General features: G+C 36.3%; 1 protein-coding gene across 2 annotated transcripts; it reads left to right on the top strand.

Moving 5' to 3' along the window:
* Nucleotides 1-883: 883 nt before the first annotated feature.
* LOC145774008 (b(0,+)-type amino acid transporter 1-like) lies at nucleotides 884-25,214 on the top strand. Of its 2 annotated transcripts, none has more exons than XM_082585136.1 (13): nucleotides 884-982; nucleotides 9,187-9,249; nucleotides 12,700-12,847; nucleotides 13,392-13,541; nucleotides 13,938-14,033; nucleotides 16,256-16,381; nucleotides 17,427-17,568; nucleotides 18,138-18,261; nucleotides 18,696-18,799; nucleotides 19,436-19,532; nucleotides 20,655-20,804; nucleotides 22,567-22,735; nucleotides 23,508-25,214. In XM_082585136.1, exons 1-13 carry the CDS (start codon nucleotides 920-922, stop codon nucleotides 23,579-23,581), a joined length of 1,506 nt encoding a protein of 501 aa, XP_082441262.1. In that variant the 5' UTR covers nucleotides 884-919; the 3' UTR covers nucleotides 23,582-25,214. The 2 variants fall into 2 exon arrangements, with proteins under 2 accessions (XP_082441262.1, XP_082441263.1); XM_082585137.1 differs by lacking the exon at nucleotides 884-982 and adding an exon at nucleotides 6,379-6,575.
* Nucleotides 25,215-26,239: the final 1,025 nt, after the last annotated feature.

The raw sequence follows: 26,239 nt of genomic DNA, 5'->3' as shown, positions 1-26,239 counted from the left end.
CTCGATCCCAACAAGAGATTACATCAACAGAAACTACAACGTACTAGTTCCTTATCCTCGCTATGTGAAAGATAGAATACCGTTGCTCTCCCAAGATAGAAGACCTGTACCAAGCGCGGAACCTTCAGACAATGAAAACATTTATGATTTTTCTGCTTAATTTTGTTATATATTCTAAATTGCTGATTTTGTATGTTTTTACAGCGTGCAGTTAGCAAGCAGTAACATTGATCTGTTAAATCTTTTTTTTTTCATAGAAAAATTGAAACCGTTCGTCCAATAACATCATGATATCTTTGTTCTGCTGCACCCTTATACAATACATGGCGAACAGATATTTGCTTTACATGCATGTTTTGACAACAATACATTTGCAGACGTAAACAAAATTGCTCTTAACTAGGTCATTGCTTATTTTGGATATGGACAGCTTTGTCTGATGCAAATAAATATTATTATTATTATTCCAAAAAGACGAATTAGAAAATTTTTGTATCAAGGTTGTATTTTGTGCAATTAATACATTTGTGAAATGCAGGACAGTTCTTTAGAAACAAACTTTTGAACTGTAAGCTGAATATGGAAACTGGTTACAGTTAGTTATTTTTAAAAGTCATTACATATGAATTACAGTAGCCTACTGTATAAAATCTTACTAAAGAATCATTATTTATGCAACAAATGAAACAATGAAATTATTATGAGTATACAATGAGTATGACAAAAGCACATTCTTGTCTCTGTTTGACATAATAATAGGGACTGGTTCTTACCGGTTTGGATCGAGCTTGAGCTCACCACGAAGTTCCAGCCAACTCGCTCAGGTCGCACGCGCCCAGACAACACCTCCCATTGTTTGTTGAAACCGCGAATTAGTTTGAAATCAACACTGGTCTAGATTGCACCAGGTCGTTGCACTATGAGTTGCAATCGTCAAGATGTGACAGGCAATCGTGGATATGATGAAGAAAGAAAGCAAGAAGTGAGTTTCTATAATTTTGCACAAAATTTTATTAAAGTGGAAAAAATTACGCTACAGTTTTTCTTTTAGGCCGCAGGGTTCAATTTTTCTTTGCCAGATTTATTGCTTTTATGGAATATGCACCATATTAGTTGTTTAAACGTTTGCACTATGAGTTTGTTTATACAGGAATAAACAAAACAAGGTGTCTTATATTCTAAATCGGCCTGATAGCCTTTGATCGTTAAGCAATGACCAACGAACATCAAAGACAATTAATGATTCGTTTGTACAAGACGATTTCGGAGAAATCAAGCTGTTTCAATTTTTAACCTTTAGGTAGAAAGCTGTTTTAAATATTCTTGTGTAGATTTGGCCAGTTTTTTCTTGTGCAGCCAATTTACCAATCGATGATAATAATGGCATTGTAGTAATTTACTGGAACAATTGTCCTCAACAAAGGCTAAGTTTTTTTAGCCACTGTTTTTTGAGTCAACGTTGCATCGTATTCACTGTGGAAGACACATTACCGACCTGATTTATCACCCTAATGCTTTATGAAAAAAAATCGGCTTCGTTTTTAAAGTGTTTGGTATAACCCTATCTGGATTCGAATCAGGGCCTGACGCAAGTTTCTTTCACGATGCCTTTGCTTTGTGGGTTCTTCTTGTTTTGTTGTAGCGAACCCGTAGCATCGGGCCAAAGCAGGTCGTTCACTCGTTTGTATCTACATTTGTGAAACTGATGGAACATTATCCTTGAATTGAAAAATGCCTCTTTCGAATCTAAAGCTTATTATTCTTGGCAGTTTCGTTTACCTGCATGTGGCTTTGAACCACAGACGCAGAATCGATTACAGATGTTGTAAAGTTTCACTTGCCGTAAAGTGCAATCGGTCAAAATAAATTCTATCTTCTAGATGTCGCTAAAAGAGGAGCTGCTGCATTGCTCAGCTGCACAGGGCAAGAGTTGAAACACCATTGATTTTAAAATTTGCTTGTTTGCAGATCGGGGTGCTTATCAACTTATCTGGTTACGCAATTAGTAACGTTTTAGGATTTATACGTTTTCAAAACAGTTTGGTTACTAGTAAGGTGTGGGCAAAAAAGCAGTTAGGCTATGCATTTATTTATGATCAACTTTTCTTTAATCTAAAGTGGAATTGTTGTTTTAGATTTTTTGCATTGTCTTGGCTGCGAATTTTTCAATTTTCTTTTTGAAACTCTAATTTCCATTAAAGAATTTTATTGCTGAATTTAGTTCCATGGCCACCTTGAGATGCGGCCTGATTTGTTACATTTTGCAGATTTTGATCACGGCTACTGCTAGTGCTTGACTGACATTTTTTGAGATGTTTTTACTTTTTGCGGTTTCCTAATGACAAAAAACTTTTTTGTTGCTTTGGGGAAGCAGTAGCGAATGAGAAAAAGTAAGTTGAAAAACGCAAAATCAGACTGTTATTGAAAATTAACAGTCTGACTAAAATCTACAAAATCAAATTTTCTTTGTTTTTCAACATGTGAGAATGTTAAAACCTATTGTGTCATCTAGGAAAAAGAATAAAGAAAGCGTAAAAGTCTAATTTTTAGAAAAATTTATTTAAACGTTCGCCCAAAGTTAGAAAAACCAGAAAATTTCTGCAAAATGTGACAAATCAGGCCGTATCTTTAGGTGGCCATGTTAGTTCATTAAATTTTCTTGGTGAAATATATCAAAAGTTAAAAAAAAAATATTATTGAAGATTATTAAAAAAAACTATGCGATCGTCATGAGACAAAATGAGACAAACTATTATTGCCACAATCTGACATCCGGTACTTAAAAGATCCCTTCTTTGTACCGTTTCCCAAGCATATTCAAGTTGTTGCTATGAATTTCCAATGAGTTTGCGTGTTTGAAATTAAAACAAACAAAGCATTGAAATCGTAAGGATTGAAATCGTAAGGATTGCTCAATAAAGAAATAAGTTTTAAAAAAATGTTTTGAAAACAATTCTCGCACAGTGGCCAATGGGCAGTGCACTTGCAAGCAACAAGAGATATGTGATCAAAACTTAATTGCATATTAAAAGGTAGAAAAATACAGGCAACTATGCTAATTCTAATCACTGGCCTCAAAGCAATAAACCACGACATAACATAATAAAGTTAAAATAGATACGATTCTGACAGATAACGAGAAGTGAAGAAGATTTAGATGACATAGAAAACCTGCAAAACCGCAATTTGGTGCACACAGGGATGTCTTGGGTGTAGATCATTTTTTGAGATCAAGTGTATAATAATTTCCTTGAAAAACGTATCTTTTTGGCATGTGACCTGTTTAAAAAATTCAACTACATGTGTAGGTGTGATTTAAAAAAGATGCTTCTTAGTATAGACCTACCAGTATTCCTAGCCTGCGCAAAACTGGCCTGCTCATTACTCAGCCTAGATGAACGATGCCGGTATTCGAGTAGGAAACAGATGGCTACTTCGGATAGCTTTTCATTGAAACTGAAAACATGACAGTAAACGGGTTTTAGTGTTAACTTGCCGACTATTTGGGGCAGAGAAAATTATTTTATTTGATTGTAGGGTCAGATTAGGTCACAGGCTAATAGCCAATTTTATACAAACGACAAGGCTAACAAAGTACAGAGTTGTTTTAATCAAAACTAAATTTTAGCTGCAGAATAGCCCATATCTTCAAAAACGCAATGAAAGATAGAAATTTAAAAAAATAAACGAACTGTATCACAACCCTAGATCACAATCTAGTGAAAACTCAGATGGAAATTTGAGTAATGGCAAAAAGCAGATGCTGATTCTGATGAGATTCTTGCAGATGTCTATTTCAGGTCAAGCTATGGTAAGACATGTCAAGGCAACTTAATTTTTGGCTTACTGCTAATCGATGCACTCTGGTAGGGGGTTTTTACAAAAGACAAGCAGGGATTATGTGGTCAGCAATTTGTTGTGGAACAGCAAGTAATAATTTTCACTTTGACGGTCGGGAATAAAACATGAAACTGAAACTAGTTCGTCAGCACCACATAACCACTAAAGACTTTATTCCTTATTAGCGGGAGATGAAGTGAAAGTAACCCACTTTGCCGTGTTTTTTGAGACTACAGCCGATTTGGGAGGCTCAGTTCTGCAACACAAGTGTGTGGTGTGTGAAACAATGAATTCATATGCCTGTACTTATAATACGTGCAACGTAATGAATTAGATGGTGCATGCATTGCAGCATTAGATCAGTACGTACTGCTGCGCATTTTAGTTTCGGTTCCATTTCAGTTTTCAAATTTTTTTCTTCCTGTTGCTTTAGTTGTCGTACGATCGCTATCGCATTTTGTCTTCACTGAGCTCAATTTGTACCGATTGGGAGTGTTACCCTTACAAAGTCGTCATATATGGGCTAAGTGTCTGCTGAAGAATTTTCGCTGTCTTGCTAATTCGGTTCTCCACCAGTACAAATCACATAAGGTTGTTCAGCTATTATTAAATTTGTAAGTCTGTTATGAGTGTTATCTGGTGCAAAAACGCTCGATGAACATACAATCCATCAGCAGCTGTGCCTGGATATAGCAACGTGACTTACGGCGGACTCAAATGCGAAAAGGAAAAAAATAACTATTTTAATAAAAGAAAATGTATTATGCAATGCCATGGAATTTGTGGAATAAATAATTGTCGTATTTGATTGAAGTCATCTCTCGGATAAAAACATGAAGAAGGTGGTAAATTAAAATGGTTTTAAAAGTTCTTAGCCTATATGTTACCACGAACCAAGCAAACATGAAATTATTTAATATTTCTACAAAATTTTCGAAGAAAAAAATAATTTTCATTTTTCTGTCAATTTCAAATGTAGCCTTCTAGTGAAATCCAGTATCATTGAAAAATGACAAAAATTTGTTGAAAAATATTGAAAATCTGGCAACTCTGGTATTAATTAATGAAATCTCGTCGCATGCTACGTCGGAATTAATGAAGGTTATTGGACCACCGATTTAGTCTTTCATTAGTTTCTGTTGAGAGTGCTTGACTTTTAGATTGTTGTTGTACAAGATAATTTATTATTTATTTGAAGCATTTCATTGTTTAAAAATTTTGTAAAAGGAGAAGGACATGATTTAATAATTCCTATGTGCTGCACATTGCAAGAGTAGTTAACAGCCCATCTAGAGCATATTTAGTGTCAACTATGTCATCATACATGAAAAACATAGATGAAATGTTACAAGAGAACAGCCAAAACAGTTTGTGTTTATCTTTTGTGAGTGGCTGCCTGATTAACTTTTGCGGTTACTCCTGTGATTAGGAAAGTACTGATAAGAAGCCAGGCTTGCATGTTCAGGTTACAATGCAGCAAAATGCAGACAGTCATTGCTCTATATCTGACTATGAAAGCAGCCCTTGTTCGTTCGTTCATTTTATGGTGATCTTTTTTGGGGTAAAAGTTTAGTGCTATTGTTTTGTACCTTTCACCAAGTCTAACTGTTTTGAGGTTTATAGATTTAGACTGCAGTGTACCTAAGAAAAGGGGAAGGGGGGGGGGGGGGTTGAGGGCACTACCATAAAAAGTATGAGACGTCACACTAGTTGGATCAATATTACTAATAATAGTAATTATTTGACTTTATTGATCCAGTTATCATTATGTCACTACATCTAAAAGGGGATTCAACTTTTACTCCCCACCCTGTCTACGCTGCTGTTTGGCAGCAAGCAATATCATGTTTGCCGCAGCTGTTTATTTTGCTTTGCCATCTGAAGTAAACCAGTAACAATGTTCTTTTACCACTGTGATTGTGACTTTAAAAGAACAATTTGTATGAGCATTAGGCTAGTAATCTCTTATCAAGTAGATTCGTAGTGGATTCAGAGCCTGCTTAGAATGCACACATCGATGAATATGTCGCGTGGGAGGTAATACGATAGCTAGCTACGATAGCGACATGGGCCAACTCAGCAACTCCGCAGCTTAGACGCCGTATGTTTCATTGTTCTGAGTATTGGGCTAACCCGGAAAGCGAGTTCTATCCCTAAAAAACGTTGTTTTATGTTGGTTTTACATAAAAAAGTTTATAATTGTACGATTCAGTACTCAGATTAGTTACCACAAGTTAAGAGTTGAAAAGCGACTTTCCTTGCTCATTTGGTATGCGAAAGCATGCGTACACGAATATCACGTGGGAAATATTCGACGTTTGCGTTTAAACAACATAAGATTTCATCAAAGCGATCGCTCAGTGATCATGGAATTGCCGTTGGTGAGCCAATGACGTTTTCTGCATGGCACTATGACGTAACTGTCCAGATCAACAGTTTGATAATAAATGTAGTTATTTCGTCACTTTAAACACTTTTTGGCTTGGAAGTATTTCAAGAATTTTTAATCAAATAATGGATTTACGATATCACAGTAAGTGAAGCAAAAACAAGTTTTGTAGTGATTTGACCCGGACTTGGTAATGAAGACCACTTGATAAGCACTTGGAAAAAGTTGTGTTGTTAAATGCCAAAACATTAATCGGATCACTGGCGACTTCTAAGCTCATTCAATTACAAATTTACAAACTACAATGGGGAACTCAAGCAGAGAGTGGCATATCGTGGCAGGCAAGGTACAGCTTTTCTGGATATTAAGCTTCAAGTTAGCAACTTAGGCTTTATAGCAAAGTGCAGGGCTTGTTAGATAATCTCATTGTTTGAATTGCAATGCATTTGTTTACTTTCACTTGGGGTTCTTACATTAAGATCAAATGGTTTCTCTACTACTACTGCAAAGTGTACAGTGTTGCCACTACTTTTAACAAACCAAACTCGGCAAGAAGCTGCAGGACTAGTGCAGCAAACCCAGTGCAGTTGTACAGTGAGTGTACCGGAAAGTACAAATTCCGACGCTCTGTGACTGACGACTGTCTGGCAACACTTAACCAGTAGTTATAAAAATAATTTCTGACTTTAAAATTGGTTTAGAAATTATGTGTAGAAATGACCTTTTAACTTTGTGAATAATGTGATTCAACGTTTATGTCATGGTAGATAATTTTTCAATCGGTATGTCTAATAGCTGCACTTAGTTGCAAGCTGACTGAAGGGCTAAGAAGTGTAAAGGAATAACAGGTTCACAGCTGATGCGATCGAGTCAGTTGAAATGACGATGTAAAAAGTTGTTGCTATTTCATAGAAACAATATTTAGGAGACTTTTGCTGGTTGAATTTCCGACAAATAAATTTCTCCACTTTTTAGCTGTTTTCAAAAATTAAACAAAACACGCAAGTTTTACAACTTTTTTGTAGAATTTTTGTCTATGGCAAAATAAGGCACCGTATTTGCCCATGGAACATGAAGTTTTGTGATCGTTTTGTGTGTTTCCTGATGCAATGTAGCAACTATTTGCAAAGAAAAATAAATAGCGTAGCAGAGATTCGAACCAGCGTCCTATCAGTCGCTGGCACAATGCCGTTTGAGTTTATGTTGGTGGAGTTGTAAACCTTCGACAGATGTAAACAATCGGTCTTGTAATTTCTTTGAAACGAACTTAAATATTTTGTGGTGAACCAAAAGCTCAATGCATTGTTGTGCACAACAATATTTTGGGCTTTGGATTGCACATTAAATTAATACAATTTGGGTAGAGAGGTTGCTTTTTTAATGATAAATAAACAATGCTGGGCAACATAAAGACATCATTACAACAACAACAAAAAAAAAATTAAAAAAGCGAAGTTTATATAGTCCTTTTCAAGCCTTTTCATAGCCGAGTGGTGAGAACCCTGGAACGGCAATCGAAAGAGCGCCGGTTCGACACCGCTCAAGAGCATGTGTCTGTGGCAGGACACTTAAAGGCATGCCTGAAGGTGGACACGAAGATTGGCTTCCTTGCCTTCCCGTCCACTTAATCTAAATCTTCAAACACCGGGTTTGTTTGTCGTATCCAGGCTTACACCCGGTGGTTGAAGATTTAGAAAGTGAACGGGAAGGCAAGGAAGCCAATCTTCGTGTCCACCTTCGGGTGTAAGCCTGGATACGACAAAAAAAAGCCTTTAAAAGAAACAATTTTATATGTAAAATAAATAATAAGAGAAACTTGCAACATGACAACAACAAAAATATAGTGTATGGTCTAAACTGCTATCCTGGTCACATGTGAAATGATTACGCAGAACAACGGGTCAACTATTTGATAAGGAAAAATCAAGTTCAAAGGGAAAATGTCCTAATTAAATTGAGTTTCACTTTGTCATGGCGAAATATTTCTACACAATATGAAAAAAATTGCCCAAAAATCTTGTCAAAATCTCTGTGGTTGTTTTGTGAGATTTCTTTGAGTTTGAAATATCATCGAACATTTGTGATACGCTTGATTGAGTTTAGTTCACGGTTCATTGAATGGGTGACCACTGGTGGCGCAATAATATTTCCCTGATTGCGACAAGGCGAGAAAATGTGAAATATTTTTATTTTTCAGTTTTATGCGATCAAATCTGTCAAGCGTTGACTGAGACAAAATGATCTGACTTTGCGAGTAGTGGTATTTAAGGAAAATTGCGCAAAAAAAAGGACGCGTCAGTACTAACAAACTTCTATAAAAGGTAGATCAGTTTGGAGAAATCAAACAGATTTATTTTTTTCTAATGACTCAAGGAGCCATCTTTAGCGGTGGCTAAAAAGCAAAACTGATATTACAAAGTTAGAAAGGCAATTAAATGTCTGATGAGTTGTAGAATTTAAAGTTTAATATTTTATATCAAATGCAGTTGTTTGATTTTTCACAACTTTAAAAAGTCTTTCACAACTTTAAATTGTGTAATGTACTGTATTTGAAAATGTAACAAAATACTAGAAAATTTTGAAATTGTGAAATTCTTCACAATGTCCTCCTCTGACGCTTGCTGGTTTTGTTGGCTCTTTTCTTTTCACGAAGTTAAACTGTCTGGTAAAGGCGGTGGTCGAATACCCCTGTGGCATGAATTTCAGCAGTGGTGCGATACTGACGAGAAAAAAAAATGACGAGTCAGCCTTATGAGCGAGACGCAGTGTATATTACTGTCATTTCTTTCTAAAATCGGCTTCTGAGAAACAAAATACTAGAAAAAATTTAAAATACACTGTCCATATTATTAATTTGCTCTTAAACTTCTGTTATATATTTTACTATTGAAGCATAGATTTTTATAATCGTGTGAAGTAATTAATTTATTTCTTTGTTATTTACCGCTACGATGCAGCAATCAGAAAAATCGCTCCTATCTGAAGAAGAAAAGTCAAAAAGTCTTCATCTAAAAAGAGAGGTATGTTCCATGGCAAGTAAATATGATACAAGATATCTTTTATATTTCATAACCGTTGTGTACAGTTAAATTTTTTGACAAAAAATCAGTTTTCTGCAACAGTTAGTTTTTAGTACTTTTTAGTTGTTAATCACAAGCTGTTTTTAACCATTATTTATTCGGCAATAACCGAGAAATCTTTCTGAAGTTAATTTTTAAAACATGAAAACGTATTTTGTTATTTCTAACGCGACAGGGTATGCAACAAATGTCCTCTCCATCAAACACGAGACATCTTTTCAGAAGATTGTAGTTGATTATGTTATCCCGTCAGTAGTGATCAGTCAAAATCAGTAGTGATTTAATTGGAATGAGATTACTAGTTGTCGAATTTCAAATACGTGACATATTTGATGGTTTAACATAAAACTGATAGGAGAATTTGCGTTGAAACTAGAGACTGTCTTTTGTGGTTAGCACTCAGATGCCAAACGCCTGTTCTTTATTCCCTTTGAAGACGTCATTAACTTTGATCTGAGGTTTAGAGCTTACGAGTTGATTTACACACGTTGCGCCCACGTACGCTTTTTGCTGGTATTCTTAACAGCAAATCAACTGTTTTTTACATTGATTCAATTAGTAAATGAATCAATGTAAAAAATGGTTGATTTGCTGCATATGATAAAAAATTTAAGAAAAATGTGAACACTATAATATAAACGACGACCTTTTAGAGTACATGTTAATTGTATGAGTACATGCGTAAAAGTGAGACAAAGTCCAAGACAAAGTACAAAGACAAAGTCTCACTTTTACGCATGTACTCATACAATTAACATGTACTCTAAAAGGTCGTCGTTTATATTATAGTGTTAACATTTTTCTTAAATTTTTGATGCTTTTGTATCTGCTTTACGCGGATCCCCGATTGAATTTACGTTGATACGGGTTTAAAGTAATCGCCCCTTTTTTTTTAAAATATGATAAAAAAAGCATGTTTTTTTAACACTTATGTAACACTGAATCAATGTTAAAACGAAGGATTGCCAATAAAACATTTCTCTTACTGACAATCTAACCCAAGCAAACCGTAAGTTGGAAGCAGTTGACTGTCTCATAATCAATTGGTATAAGATGCTGTCTTGTTATTAATACAGCAACATTACTACTGCAAGCTTATTTTTATTTGTATTTATTTTTAATAATAATAATATTATAAATTAACCTGGTAAACTGTTGTTGTATGAGTAACAAGGCATCTTATACTAATTGAAAAAAGGATTATGTTTATTGGTTAACCCGGCCAATGATACGTTTTTTTACGAACAAAACCATGTCCCCACTCAGTCAAGCTCGTCAACGGGCAGGTGGACGCGGGTTCGATACCCTGTTAGTTATAAAAATAACTAATAAAATAATATTCAATTTCGGCTCTTCGAAACACTTAACATCGAGCGATCGAAGTAATCCATGTGCATTAGTGACCTTGTGAGGGGCAGCGCAGAATCTGTCTGTTTTGTAAACTTGCAAAACGTTTCGCAATTTTGCTTTCTCTGCTGGAGACTTGAACTTACAATATGCGTTAAGTTATACGTAATTGGTTTTGCCAACATAGATTTACGTTTACTTATTCAATAAAAATAAGGCCTTTCCTTATCCTTTTTTAGCTTTCTCGTATAAGTCCAATACGATATGTTATCTTTCATTTCATTATATGATGAGGCTGGCGGGTAAATTGGACAAGAGGTTTTGGGAAAACTTTTTGATCTGAGTCTAAGATGCTTTTAGGAGTTCTAAACCTTTGCAGGAGGTGGGAACGTAAATAAAATACAGAATATTTTTTGGATTAACGCGTTCCAATTCATTCGTTTTAGAGATAGGCCAATAGTTTTGGGGAAAAATTTCCTTTCCTCAATGAATTTACTAGCATGTCTTACAACAAAGCACAAAAATGTTGCAAGTATTTTGAAATGTTTTCATGTTTTTCTTGTTTTAAAACCTTGATCACAAAAAACGTTACGACTTGTACCTAGATAGCAAAAGTTGCTTTTTGAACATCGTTTTAACGTTTCCAGGCGTTGAAAAGACGTAAAATAGGAACCTTTGCCGAATGTATAGGACGAGCCAAATATTTGGTCGTCAACTGATCTTTCAACGAGTCAACTTAATGGATTTGCCAAAACATTTCAAAATTGTTCAACGGGAGACTTTGCTATTTAGTTTGCTTCAAACTTATTCAATATTTAACCAGTTTAGCGGCCAATTGGTTAATGCTCTACCCGCATGTCTCGTAATCCTCAGTTTAATTCCAAGGCTAGGTCACAAAAAAAATAAAATGCCGATTATATTTTCCTGCTTAAAGCAATCAATACGAATTGAGGTAAGATCGTGTCCACACGCTTAACATTGTTACAAACCAGCGTTGGTCAAAAACTGCATAACTTGAAATTACAGTAAAAACTTTCATATTTGAAATGATTTTATTGTTGGAACCATATTAGTGTTTCACTAGACAATACCCACGTTACTAACTACTTTACATCCTCTTTCAGCTGATGTGTTTTTATGAAACAATTACTTCATGAATTTGCTAATAAAATTTTTCGAAGTTCATTCTCGCATTTGTAAACGTTTGAATCGAGCTAGTAAATTATTTTTGTTGTTGTACAGCATTGCATTCAATGCTTTGTTGGTATCAATGTCAATAGATCAGGTTTACTAGCTGGAAACACTGTTTTGAAACCAAGTTCAACAGCAAATTAGATTCACTTGATTGATGAATAGACAACAAAATACCTCGTACTGACGAGAAAGGGGCGAGAAACTTCCAATTCGCAGACAACAGCAAACAGAAGTCGCTTAACGACAAAGTTGAAATATTTCAAATACAAAAATACTCCAAAAATGCTTTCCTAGTAAACAGCCACGTACATTGTGCAGAGGAGTTTATTGTAAATGCTTTATCAAATGCATACGATTGGATAGGTCGTCAGTACATTTGTGTAAAAGTGCTGTTAGTGAAAAATTAACTATGTAACAATGAACTATGGAAGCAAAATCTTTTTTGAACGAAAATGGAGAAAAAACGTGAAATATTTTGAAATATGTGTCAATAGTTGCTTGGTTGGTAAGTTCGGTTGGTTGTCTGCAGACAGCACGTTCGCGAAACCTCAGGCCACTAAAGATTTATGGGTTTACTTCGCGACTTTGCAATGTTTTTTTAATTTGGTTGATGGATTTTTCTTGTTCCTAATGGAGCATCTTTCTCGCGGTGAATAGCGTAGGTGAATAACAAGAAATAGGTGAATAGATTATTTTCTCGCGGTGAATAGGTGAATAACACGAAACAGCAAGTGAAAACAAATTTGAAACTCTTCTAACTTCAACCGATATTTCGAAATTTTCTAAAACGAAAATATTTTCAGACTCCCACTATGACATAACAATGAAGTGGCTCTGCAACTGTTTCAGGTGTCGCTCCTTGGAGGAGTCTGCATCATTGTTGGATCGATGATAGGGAGTGGGATCTTTATTTCTCCAGTGGGGGTACTGAAGAATGTTGAGTCTGTTGGAGCGAGTCTACTTATTTGGCTTGCTTGTGGAATCGTTGCAACTTGTGGTAATTCAAAGTAATATGTAGTTTCCAGCAAATATTCAGTTTTTTTTATTTTGATTTAACATTTGTAGATGTTGAATCAATGTAAGAATGGATTGATTTGTTCACTCGGTGGTCTTCTACTGTACATGTATACTATAAAAAGATTGAAAAACAGCTTGAAATCGATTTTCAAACTTCAAAAAGTTTAAATTTAATTTGTTAAATAACCGTTGCTCTGTAATCCTAGTAGAAAACACTGGCTGAATTATTGTAGGGCATTGTATTTATCTTTAAATAGAGGAAAAATAATGAAAAACTAGTTTCTAGTCAGTGTTTAGCTTTATATCAAAAACACATTTTCTTCAGAAAAGTGTCCACTCTCTATTTTCAACTACTCTTGAAGATAAACATGATGATTGGCTTCCTTGTCTTCCTGTCTACTTAATCTAAATCTTCAACTACCGGTAGTAAGCCTGGATAAGAAACAAAAACTACTTCTGTTGACCTTTTTGGGAACAAATCTTTAGTCACAAGCTCGAGCGTGTAAATGAAGATGTTATTTCAGGATCGTTGACGTACGCTGAACTGGGAACGATGATTCCAAAGTCTGGTGCCGAATATCCATACTTGAAAGAAGCCTTCGGTGCTGTACCAGCGTACATATTCGCCTGGACGTCTTCCATTGTGTTGAAGCCTGCATCGGTCGCGATAATAGGTAGGAAAACTTTTTGTCATGTGATGTCATTACTGAAAGGTCGAAATCTTGACAAGGTTTATACTGAGCCAAGTAGCCTAATTTGTGTGCGATTTTGTTTGGCGTTCTTACACAAACAAGGGCCAATTCTAATGATGCCATCTCAGAGCATTCCAAACTGCAATATGGGATTTAGAAAAAAATTAATATCGTAATCAATTCTGTTCATCCTTATACTGGCGTATAGGGTTATCTAGATTGAGGTTCTGCTGAAGCATATAATAGGAGGTCACTATGGGGGTTTAAATCCTGTATTCATAAAATTATCAAATTGAACTGTTGAAGAAGTACTCTTTTGTGCACAAATTTTTACTCCAAAAAGTATATGGGATTAAAAACCAAAAATATCATTTTCAGGAATTGTCTTTGGGGAATATCTCATTCGGCCATTCTTTCCCAACTGCATTGAGGTCCCATTCATGGCAATTAAGATGGCAAGCGCCATTTGCATTGGTGAGTGTACTTGGCGTTGATATATTTATTACCGTTTCTTTATACATTAAGAATAAATCATCAGTAGGCTACCTAGTCGTGTGGGCCTCGCTGTAATAGCATCTGGACTGGAAGCCAAACGCTAGGATTGCCATATTGGCGGCTTTACCAAATTTAAGAAACTTGACGTTTTTTAAATACATTTTCTTATTAAAATATTGCACGGTCGCAACACCTTAGGCTAAAGTAGTAATCATGTTTTTGACAAAATCAGCATAAAATCAATAATCAGACCAAGCATTCCTATGACATGTTGTATGAATGATTATTTCTGCCTTGTCGTTAAATTGTTTCAGATAAGTTTGTCTTTGACTGCCAGGTGCCAGCTTTTTAAAAATTTTACCAGTTATAGAAAGATGCTCCAGTTTTTGCTTGATACAGTGGCGTAGCCAGGAATTTTAAAAGGGGGGGGGTTGACGGCCGGCGGGCGAAGCCCGTCGGCGTGTTCGCCTGAAGCGACACCAAGCGGCGGGGGTCTGAGGGGCCTCCCCCAGAAAATTTTGAAAAATTACTTTGAATTTGGTGCATTCTGAGAGTATTTTCACCAAAAATATGGATATGAATATTCCTGTAAAATGGTGCTGTTCGGTAGCATAGCACAAGAATAAGACTATGTTTTCTTCGGCATTTTTCGGAAATGCAGTAAAGCTACAAATCTCTACTATGTTTTCTTGTTGCTAATTCCTGGCTGAGATATTTGAATGTTTGGTATTAGCAAAACTCGCGCTTTGCAGTTTCGTTTAAAATTAAGCAAACTTTGTTTTAGAGACATAAAGAGACTGAAAGCATCATTGTCAATGTCGTGACGTCACACATGTGCCGAGAGGGGGCTGCCCCTCCTTCGTTACGCCACTGGCTTGATAGAACGGATTTTTTTCAACTATTTACAATGCTGAAAAAATATATTAAAAAACGCCAAATCTATATCAGAATGCCAAAGTCAAAGTAGCCTGCTAAACGCATAAACAAATTTTTAAAATTTTACGTCAAAGCCTCCAGGCACAAGATGAGATCTAGCGTTTGGCTTCCATTCCAGATGCTATTATAGCGACGTTCACACTGGGCGAACCACCAATGAAGCTCAGAGTGGAAAAATAAATCCTCAAGACTACAAAGTTTCATCTCTGACATAGCCTCTATCCAACCGGAATGCATTTTCCATAAAAGTCCTGGGTGCGGCTCAACCGCCGGCGTACTTGCGTCGGACTATTCCGCTCCAACATGCACAAAATGAGAGATAGATCACAGATCAGTCTGCGATCTGTGAGTGTGGCAAGGAGGAACAAACCGCAGACCACACCATCTGTAACTGCATCATCTACCATCAGTACCACGCACCAAATGGTGTGCGTGGTCTGAATGATAAACCAATTCAGTGGCTGCCCAACACCTGCCAAACATCTCGACCTAGTCGCCGCCACTGCTCAAGGATGGTAGAAGGCAGAGGCCGTGGACCCTTGGAGTGGCAAAGAAGAAGGTTCGAACAAAAAAGAAGAATTAGGTCAAAATTAGTGTATTTGTTAATTGAAGCGCTAGATAACACTTTTCCTGTGGTAATGTCACGGAAATGAGAGGATGTATATACCCAATTAGTGGCATGATAGATACAGCCTGAATGATCTGTAACAAGACTTTCCAACCTTTTTGGACTCTAGCACCAATATAAACACGTCTGGGTAGTCTGGAACTTTTCCTATCGTTGAAATCCGACTTCTACAGTAGATGCTGCTGGTGTTAATTCATGATGGATATTTCGGCCATATTTCTATACACGTAGCACTTCTCCGGAACTTGGTTCCAACACTTCAAGTGAAGAAACGCCGATCTACAGTAGATGACGTCATTTCGTATGAACTTTAAAGTTTTCACAAAATCGAGAAGCGGTGAGACGAAGCGGTTGTGGTCGTTTGATGCTCGATTCGCGATTGCCTTTCCCATTAATCAAGTCAAGTTTAAGTCAAACGCGGTCGGCGTCGCGCCGCGTTGAACGTGAACCACAAATTAAAACAAATCTGATCGTCTGATGAGATCGTCTAGACCGCAACCAGGCACAAAATTTAGATTTCGAAACGTTTGCTGAACATGAGTTTATAGTGTCTATATTTTGGGCTGTTTAGTTTTTGATGAGACCACTCAACTGTCTTATTGCGGTTTTGTCAAATTGCCTTGAATTTATTTTCCAGCGTTTGTAACCTTCCTGAACTGCTACAGCGTGAGAATAGCGGCGAAGACTCAAATCGTGTTCACTTGCGCGAAGCTTTCCGCCCTTGTCGTCATAATACTGTGCGGGTGTTATGCAATTGCCATCAGTGAGTTACAGAACCTTTATATTTTAACTGAAATAAAAAGCTAAAGATGGTCCATGCCATCCGCACTAAGGAGAGTAATGTGGCCAGTTCCTTTTCCTTGGCCGCCTTTCCTGCAGCAATTATTCCACCCAGTAGGTAGATGGGAGCAGTGTGTTTCAACAACCAGCTGAAGCCGGGAGTCGAATCAGGTTTGTATAATTGGAAAGCCAACCTCTTATCCGTTGCGCCATCCCACCTCATTGAAATAGCAGCAATAATTTTCACGATCAAGAGTTGTCGGTTTAAATCCAAGTGAAGAAGGTTAAATTTTATTTGATTGTGAGAATCTTTATGTTCTGATTGAAAAAGCCACGTTGAAAAATTATATTTGGCAGTTTTTCATACTTGGCTTTGAATTACTGATCCAGGCCTACTCTTCAAAGTTGTCAAGTTTCCGCGTGTTGACTATGAATTATTCTGATGCTAACACCGAAAGTCAATCTATTGCTTATTATAGTTTTAATGTTCTCCTGAATAGAGAGTTGTCCTTAAAGTGTTTTGCCCAAGTGCTCAAGCCGAGGGTCGAAACAGCGTTGCTCGACTTTTCATATTTCGTTTGCTGAACCGAATGACGAACATTCCACTTTAGACGCTCATTTATTTAATCAGCACTAAATCGTTTTACGCAGTTTTAGCTATAAACCGAGTTGAACTTGGGAGTAAGCGATTGCTGGACAATAATTTACACTTTGTAAACCCAAATTTCTTAGTTGGGGTAAATTTAATTTCTCAAGGGGTTAAATTTACAAGAAAAGGTTAGACTACATTAATCTACAACTTAGCACTTTTTTTAATATAAATCACGAGCTTTTTTTCTAGAATTTTTTTGAAGTGTAATAGACTTATATAATAGATATATAGCCTAGTGTTATAGAATTTGTGCACAGACTTTGTAGTCAATGCATAGATTTTAGAAGACCAAAGAACTTTGTCTTGTGCATAATCGATATTTTACAAACACTTATTGCCAGTATCCAATTGTCATGTTTGCATTTGTATCTTTCAGATGAGACCGACAACTTGGAAGATGCTTTCAGCAGCAATTTAAAGTTGGAAACCCTAGGAACTGCTTTCTACCAGGGATTCTGGGCGTACGACGGCTGGAACCAACTCAATTACATCACAGAGGAACTAAAGAACCCTTCCGTGTAATTTGATAAAACGTTTTTGCTGATAGAAAAAGTTCCAAATTTTACGTTGTTTCAATGACACCAGACGTTGAAACAAATTACAACCTTTGCTGTCTAAGATTATAGAAATTTATCAAATACAATATGACGTCATACAAGCGTATCCGATGACGTAAACATTTGTTTTGGCATATTTTATATTACATTTTTGTGTGACATGTAGAATTTGTTGTACGACATAGGCTACATGGTAGCATTGATTTACTGTATGAAGTTTTTAGCCTAATTTCATCAGCTAATGAATGCGACGTATTATGGTCAAACTGAAAAGCACTTGTAGACATTTGTTTGTTTATGTATCATGTTGGGTGAATTTTAAAACAATTTCTGAATATTAAATGTGCTTAGAACCAAACGTTACTTCTTGCCATTCGATTTTAACTTTGGTTTTTATAAATTCTTGACAATTTTGAATCAATGTCTTTTGCACCAAAGAGTTAAATGTCCATAGAATTGTCTTTTAAACTCAAACAAATCTGTGTTTAGTTCATGTATTTTTACTATTGTTGCATTATGTTGTCACACAGCAACCTCCCCCGCGCCATCATTATTGGGATCCCACTGGTCACAATGGTCTATTTGTTCACAAACATCGCTTACCTGGCCGGCCTTTCGGTGCGAGAGATGTTGTTCTCACGAGCGGTTGCCGTGGTAAGTTTGCGTGGGCAGCATTATGACCTCACGCAGTCAAAGTAAAATACCCGAAAATTGACGTCATATGAGATTAAGTTACCAAAGACAGAAAATGTGAACTATGTGGGACACTTTTTGCTCATTTTTATTCTTTTCAAACTTCATGCAATGGCACAACAGACATTTCTCATTTTAACAAATTGTAAAGACTAGATTTTCTTTATTGTAAAGCTGTCATGAAAACTCTACATTTTTGTGAAAATATATTTAATGAACATTTTAGCAAACATTGCGCCCAACATTTGTTCGTTGCGACATTTTCTTTGTGGTTTGCAATTTATATTTAGGCCGTACATGAATTTACTTCCACTAAATGCCACTTTTTATGCAATAGTTTTTTCAACAGAACTTTGAAGTTTTGATTCCAATTACAAAACGGTTTTCATTTTTAGACATTTGGAAGCAAATTTCTTGGAGTCTTTGCTCTATTGATTCCAATAGGTGTCGCAATATCAACCTTTGGAAGCATCAACGGATTCAGCATCACCGGACCCAGGTGGGAACACCTTGAGGAATGTTTATCTTGGGATTGTGAAAATTTGTTTTGAAGATTGTTATAGCACATTTACTTGTACAGGTTTTGACCCACTGACGCAGGTCCAGATTTCGAATTGTAATCGATTGTTTTGGCACAATGAGTAGACGCAAGAAATCGAAACATCGAAACGAAAGTAATATTTCTCCGGCCTTCAATTGTTCTAGCTTGGCAGCTTGAAATATTTTCTTGTTGTTGAAATGTTCTTTCCTCCCAAGGCTTACATTAATCTATCCACTTGGTGTAGTGAGCAGAAAAGTCATTGAATTGCGACGCTGAACAGCCCTCAGCAAGAGCTGAACCATCGTTGCCGAACCATGATGCTTCTTTGTTGCTGAACATATAATGCTTATCTAAGAGTTAAAAAAGAGAACACAATAATAACAATTGCGGAATATGATAATAAATGGCATAATGTAAAACGGATATGATTTTACTTCAATAATAACGTTACCAGCTAAAATAATTGCTCACTAGTAACATTTGAACAAAAGATTGGCAAAAACAAAAACAGTACAAAAAACAGAAAACGAGCCGCGATATTAGCTTCGTCATTCCTACTCAAACAAAGAATAACCATAAAGGTAAAATATTCAGAATAATCTATACTGCTGCAAGAGAAGGTCATATGCCGGAGGTGCTGGCGATGGTTAACTACAAAAGATATACCCCTGTTCCTGCTATATTATTTCAGGTTTGTAACTTGCTTGTTATTATTTGTAACTAAACATTCGCAAGTAGGTTAACGTCAGGATAGCTGTGTACGTTTCCGAGTAGTAGATTGCCTTCTACAACGTTTATCAACAAGATCCAACTTACTTCTAGATGGGCAGAAGGATTCAAAGTGATAGGGCTGCTTTGTTATTACGGTCGCTTTAAATTAAAATGATTTGCAATATATAAAACAATTCAGAAAGCTCATGCAACTGTAAAACCGTTAATGGTTTCATCATGGTTAGATGAAAAATTATGAGTTAAACAGAATTTTTATGAATAGATTTATTTTTGTACGTTTTCATATTTAAAGCTCACCATGTTGAATAGCGATTACAAATACAAGTGACGTCACTTTGATTGGGTATTATTTGGTCATGTCGCACGTTGGCATTGGTGCTTTTTTACAAAGTTGGAAATGATTTTCTCAGAACATGCACTTCCTATCTATATGTTACATGTAGTTGTATCTGGCATGGTTCACATTCGCGGGCGATTGTGGTTTGCCTGCGTGATGTTGGTTAAATCTTTTCACTGATGAGCTATTGACCTTACGAAACAATAGAGTACTCACAATCCAACTCAAGCAAGTCATAATGCGTGTATTGTGATGTGTTTTCGGTGTTTGGAGACGAGACGCGTTGGGTCCATGGGACCATAAACCGGTTGCGCGTGTGTTGTTGTCTTTTTCAGTCTTATAGGAAGACTTGGTTTATTATTCATTTGAGGACGTTGATGCTTGGTTCGTGCAAAGCAATTGAAGCAGAATTGAGTAGGCTACATATGAATAGGTGCTGTTAATACTAAACAAACTGCTCAAAATATATATTTTATTATGCATTTGATGAACAGATGTAAGCTATATGCAGTTTGTGAGTGAAAATTTTTAAACAAGCTGATAATGATGAAATCTTTGTTGTTTATCCTTCAACGAATTCTTAAAATTTACCAAATATGCAATTAGGTCTCAACAAAGCAATCATCTAACAAGAATGTTGGGCCTTGCTTGGGGCTGAAAACCAAAATCTGTTTATCCAAACTAATTGACTTTTTGCTTACTGACTATATGCCTTATATTCTTATTGATTTTATTTTATTTCAGAACCTCATTGCCCTTATTGTTCTTATTCCAAATGACTTTGACACTCTAGTGAATTATTTTTCCTTCAGCATGTGGATTTTTCACGGCGGTTCTGCTGCTGCCCTCCTAGTTCTTAGGAGAACTCAACCTGACAGGCCAAGACCGTACAAAGTAAGTGTTCGGTCATAATAGCAAGTTTGGTATTTCTCGTATAGATACAGCTTCATTTAACTCCGTTAGTTTGTTCTGATTTAATGTTTTTACCTCCATCAACCACCACAAGTTATTGGCGTAACAGTTAGGATTGTCAGTTATAATTGTCAGTTACGATTGTCAATATTTGAACATCTGCAGACGTTGAATCAATCTCAAAAGAACGAATATTGCGAGAATAACTTTCTTAAAAAGGGATAACTGGACAATTTCTATTTCGGCATTTGATTGTGCCGTAGAAACACAAATCAGTTTTTCCCAACTTTGTTATAGCTGAATACCACTCAACTTCGAAGAGTGACCCTGAGAGCACGTTATGCAAAGCTAATTTTAAATGTATGAATTTTTAGAGCTCAAATTTTAGTTTTTTTTTTACAATCGATGCATTCATCGACCCTTTTAGTGATTCGTAGGCATTCTCGTGAGAATTACTAACTTGAAGTATTACAAACAATATGAGTGCAAAAGTCACCTTTTTCGTGTGGATTAGCAGAAATAAATGAAACAAGAAGACTTTGTTTTCGTTTTTTATATTGGTAGAAGATTTAGAAAGTGTGCAGTTACGTCATCAAAAAGAACAAAAACTTTTTGTTTGTTGGAATACGCATTGAATTCTTCTTTGTTGAACTGTATTTCGTTATAGACAAGAACAATGAGCATTGTCAATCAATAGACGCTGATCCGGTTTGGTTGGTTATTGAAGTCAATAACAAAGCGCAAACGTGTGGCAATTAAATTGTGCTTGTGTCTTTTTTGTCCAATGACGTTTTATTAAAACGCTGTGGACTGGGGAATTCTTTTATAGCACACTTTCATCAGAAAAAAACTTATTCTGAAGAAATGGAAATTTCATTATTTTTTTTTTACTTTCAACTTCATTTCAACAAACATTGATATACAGTAGCCTACTGTACAATATGCTAACGACAGGTGTCAACATAGTTTGAGGGTTTTGAATAATTTTCTGCAAATTTTATCTGAAAAAAGAACAGAATCTCTTCAAAAGTGGGTGCACTGGAATAGTGGCTAGACCTAATGTAAAAATAATAATTTAAAACTTTTTACTTTGGGCCGTTGTGACATCATACACCACCATTGAACAGTTGGTAAAGTGACTCAGGGAGACATTTGGTCAAGTGTCGTCTCAAAATCGAAAAAAACATGCACTTGGTCAAATTTACAAAGTAACAAAAAACATTTTCCGGTCACAAAACACGACCTAAACATAAAATAAACTTTGTTAAAATTTTCTGAAGAGCGAGAGCCTTGATTGATCTCTTATTAAACTACAGTGTTCGCTTTCTTCAAACCTTAATTTTTTTTATTTGGAAAGTTGTTTTGTTGAAGCTCTAGTCTAGCGCATATCCATTTTTATGTAGATCCACTGCAACAATCAGGTACACTGAGCAATGCGGCCAATACGCTGATTACCTTTGACTTTGAAACGAAAATAAAAATATCATAATCCTTGTTTTAGAAACAAGAAAAATACCTAACTCAAAAGGTCATAAATGTGTCCGAAATACAAAAAACATCAGGTCATCGAAATCAATATAAAAGTATTAACGTAAAGTAATCGATTACCTTCAATAGATTCAGGCCCCTAGAGAGATTACTGGCCCCCAAATTTATCCTGATCTCGGATTTAAAAATACCCTTGGGCTCCTCTGTCGACCGTAATACTTGATATTAGCCTACAGTATAACGGTTTTGTGTTTAGGTTCCAATTTTGATTCCAGCATTTGTAGTGTTGGTGGCGTTGTACCTCGTCATCTATCCAATCATATCCCAACCTGCCTGGGCGTATCTCTACGCTAGTCTGTTCATCTTAAGTGGATTGTTGTTCTACATTCCATTGGTTCATTTCAAATTTACTCCTCGGTTTATGAGTAAGTAGAAATTATCGTTGATAAGTTTTTTCATGGAAACGTCGCAGTTCGACCAACCGTTGTGTATTTTATGTAAGTGCTCCCCTCTGATCACATGTGGTGTATTTGTTTGGAAAAATGCGACCGCAATGGGTCAGTAGAGATAAACTTGACAAAAAAGAGTTACAACCTCTCCCTGATGTAGTTTATTTGTGACGTTTCCTGTTACGTCACACAAGTCATGACTTATGTTTATGTCTGTTTGTGTATAGCAATATTTGTGGATACACATTGTAACTCATTTATCGTTAAATTAAACATTCGAAAAGATCGCTACCGCTTAGTGGTAGTTGTAGCCCACACTATAATTAATTATTATCAATTACAACTTTTAAGCAAAATTATCAATTTTAATTCATTGTGGTTGCCACAAAACTACAACCCACCCGGGATTCTTATATCCAGAGGCACGTTGTGAATATACATAAAAAATGTTTCTCGTTTTCCAATTGCTCATCCTTAATGTTTGTCGGCTGCGTAGCCGAGTGGTGAGAACGTCTGCGCGACATTCGATAGGACGTGGGCTCAACACCGCTCCAGATCACGCGGCTGTGTCTCGGCAAAGACACTTAATGGCAAGCCAAAATAAGGGGAGCAGCTGACTCGAAGACTATATGTCACTTCACTGCTTCCTGTCGTCTGTTGTATCGCATCTGTGATCGCAGTGTACTGTATGTTATCGCAATGGGCGCAAACAAAAGCATAATTATTATTATTATTGTTCATCATCCAGGGCCGTTTACCATTTTCCTCCAAAAGTTGTTGCAAGTTGCTCCTCCTCTTCAGTATTACCCTGACAACACTTGAAGGAGGATATTGATACAGTCTGTGGACGCACAATCAAAGAATGCACTGATCGCCCTGACTACGATCTTGGAATGTTTTGTAACGTCGAACTTCAAAATGGCTGATGTGTTGACAACAGCACAGAATTGGCACAGACGAGCTTTTTCAGTCATGATAAGCAAGCTTCCCTTTACCTTCCACAAAAGAATAGCTTGCTTTAGAAAGTGATCAATCAACGATTTACATTGATTTGCAAATTTTACTTGTTTAAAAAAATGTTCTTTATTCTTTGTTCAGCCTCAAATCTCACTTTGGTTGGCGGTTGCAAACTTACATGTTTTGTACCACCAGTGAGCTTACAACAATGAACAACTCACATTCTAGCCTTCTTAAACCAGTTTAGGATTACTGTGTCATATTTTCCGTCCCTCTTTCCTGTAATAATCGAAATTGATTGTTCTATCAATAATTGTGTCTGTGACGTGTTATGCGATCTATTGTTTTCAAACACTTCCTACTTGTGATGTTTTTGTTTATATCATTTAAATTGTGTGTATAACTTTTATTGCATCTTACCTTTGTTAGTTCAATTTGATCTTTTTAACAGGCAATAAAGTGTTGACCCTATTTATTCAAATTTCACAATGCTGTCACCTCCTCTCTGGAGCGGATTTAGCAAATAACATTAAGGGGGAGAGGGGAGGCGACTTCAATAAAACACAATAATGTGTATGTGAACAGTAATTTGACGTTGCAAATACACTGCGAATGAACTTACTTTTCTGTGTGTGTGTTTTTGGGAGAGGGGACGGGTGATTGATTGCTATCCCTCCCTGAATCCTCCACTGCTTTCGATTAATGAAACCAAATGCTTTGTTGTATATTTTGATTCGTCCCAGCTCCATTTTTGTACAAATTTTCCTGTTTTATGGGACGACACGGCTAGACAATTTGTTTTTATTTTGATATGGTCTAGTTGTGTGGAGTTGCCAGAACCTTCAGCTTGATCTGTTGGAACTATGTAGTTTATTGCTACTGCCCATTACCTAAAAAGGTTTGTGCCCAATTTACAAAATTGCTTCTTTTTACGTTGATGCAACATCTTTAAACTCTGAATCAATGTAAAAAGGTCTATTCAGCTAACTGTGCTGGTTGCATCCATTTATATTCGAGCCACAGAAGTGATGTGGTTGTTTAGGAAAAGTCAGTATTTGTCTCTCTGTGAATGTTGCAAAAAAGCAGCCATCGTCTATAAGAACAGTAAATGCTTTAAGACCAGTCAGTTTTACAAAACAACTTGGCTGTGTTGCTGGCAAGAATCCTTCACCATTACTAATGTGTATTGTTATTTAACTAAGTGCCTGGAGAACAGCCTCGCTGAATTTCGTATTGTTATTGTTAATATTTATCACTTAATATAATCTGAAGATCTCAGATAATTATCGTTGACATTCTGTTTCAGCTTTGTCGGTTTTGTTGAGGAGCTTGTGGACAGAGGCACGAATGTTACTATAGTGTGACGTTAAATAACGTTATAAGAATAGAATTATGATTAAAAAATTAAAAATACCGCATCTGTTTCAAATGTTAGGTTGAGTGGATTTATTCAACTAACAAAAAAAAAACTTTTTTATGTTCAAAATACATTTTTCTTGGGTAATTGTGAGTGTGGTTGTAGCAATGCTATTAGCTTCCGTGCGTTTTTCTCATCTTTTCTTTTGAAAAACAATGTTACTGTATAAGTGTTAAGAGAGGTTATATCTCTCCAATGCTGGTGTAACAGCTTTCACAGCCAATTGCATAGCCAAGTGGTGAGAACCTTGGCACGACGTTCAAATGGGCGCTGGTTCGACACTGCTCAAGAGCAGGCGGCTATTAGTCCAGTCGTTGAAGGGTTTTACCTTGACTTAATTGGTGTAAAGCTGAAATTTTGCACATTGGTTCTGTTCATTATGTACAATGACCAAAAAAAAATCCCCGTCAAAATTTTTTGGTGAAAAAAAGTTATCCGCTATTTTCGAAATTCCGCCATTTTTTTCAAAATGGCGGATATACAATTACTGAATTATTCAATTTTTATGAAATTATAGTTAGTGTTGGTGCTCATTTAAAAGTAAATTTTATACTGCAATTATTTCACACTGGCAAAGTTTTGGTCCACCGTGATTGCCGGAGGAAGTTTACGGATACACGGAAAAAGAGTTCAGAAAAAATGCCTGCAAAGAAATTACCGTCTGTGACAAGGAAATTCAAGCTTCTGGAGCCTCCAGTAGGCTATACTGCGTCAAAAAGGTGCTGATAGGATTAATGCTGCTAGTACTAATAGAGGGGACAATACTGTTGCGACAGCTGGTCGAAAAGTACACATAGACTGTCGTAAACGTTATACCAACCCAATCGATATACACTGCAGCTTAAGACGAACAGAGAGGAAAGTGTGTCCTGCCTCACGGGGAAACAAAGTGTTCGAATTTTTGATGGCAATTTCCACAGTAAGACTCATTGTTTGTTTTGTGGGACTGGAGTTCTCACGGACAGACCTGGCTTTAGTTTTGTTAAAACAGATGTTTTTGCAAGGACTATATTAGAGTGTTGTGAGAGACGTTCTGACAATTGGTCATGCGCCATGAAAGGTCGTATTGAATATTACGGTAGCGATTTGCATGCTGCAGACTGTTT

The sequence above is a fragment of the Aplidium turbinatum genome, chromosome 7 (genome assembly GCF_918807975.1).
Source record: "Aplidium turbinatum chromosome 7, kaAplTurb1.1, whole genome shotgun sequence".
NCBI classification, from domain to species: domain Eukaryota; kingdom Metazoa; phylum Chordata; class Ascidiacea; order Aplousobranchia; family Polyclinidae; genus Aplidium; species Aplidium turbinatum.
The sequence above is the reverse complement of the archived record's forward strand: the minus strand, read 5'-3'. Positions and strand labels throughout refer to the sequence as shown.

What these genes read in the sequence shown, in the direction of transcription:
- LOC145774008 (XM_082585136.1), top strand. Translation starts at nt 920, where the DNA reads ATGAGTTGCAATCGTCAAGATGTGACAGGCAATCGTGGATATGATGAA. An exon ending in GGCAAGCGCCATTTGCATTG is followed by an intron (nt 14,034 to 16,255) that starts GTGAGTGTACTT and finishes TTTATTTTCCAG; the next exon opens with CGTTTGTAACCTTCCTGAAC. An exon ending in GAACTAAAGAACCCTTCCGT is followed by an intron (nt 17,569 to 18,137) that starts GTAATTTGATAA and finishes GTTGTCACACAG; the next exon opens with CAACCTCCCCCGCGCCATCA.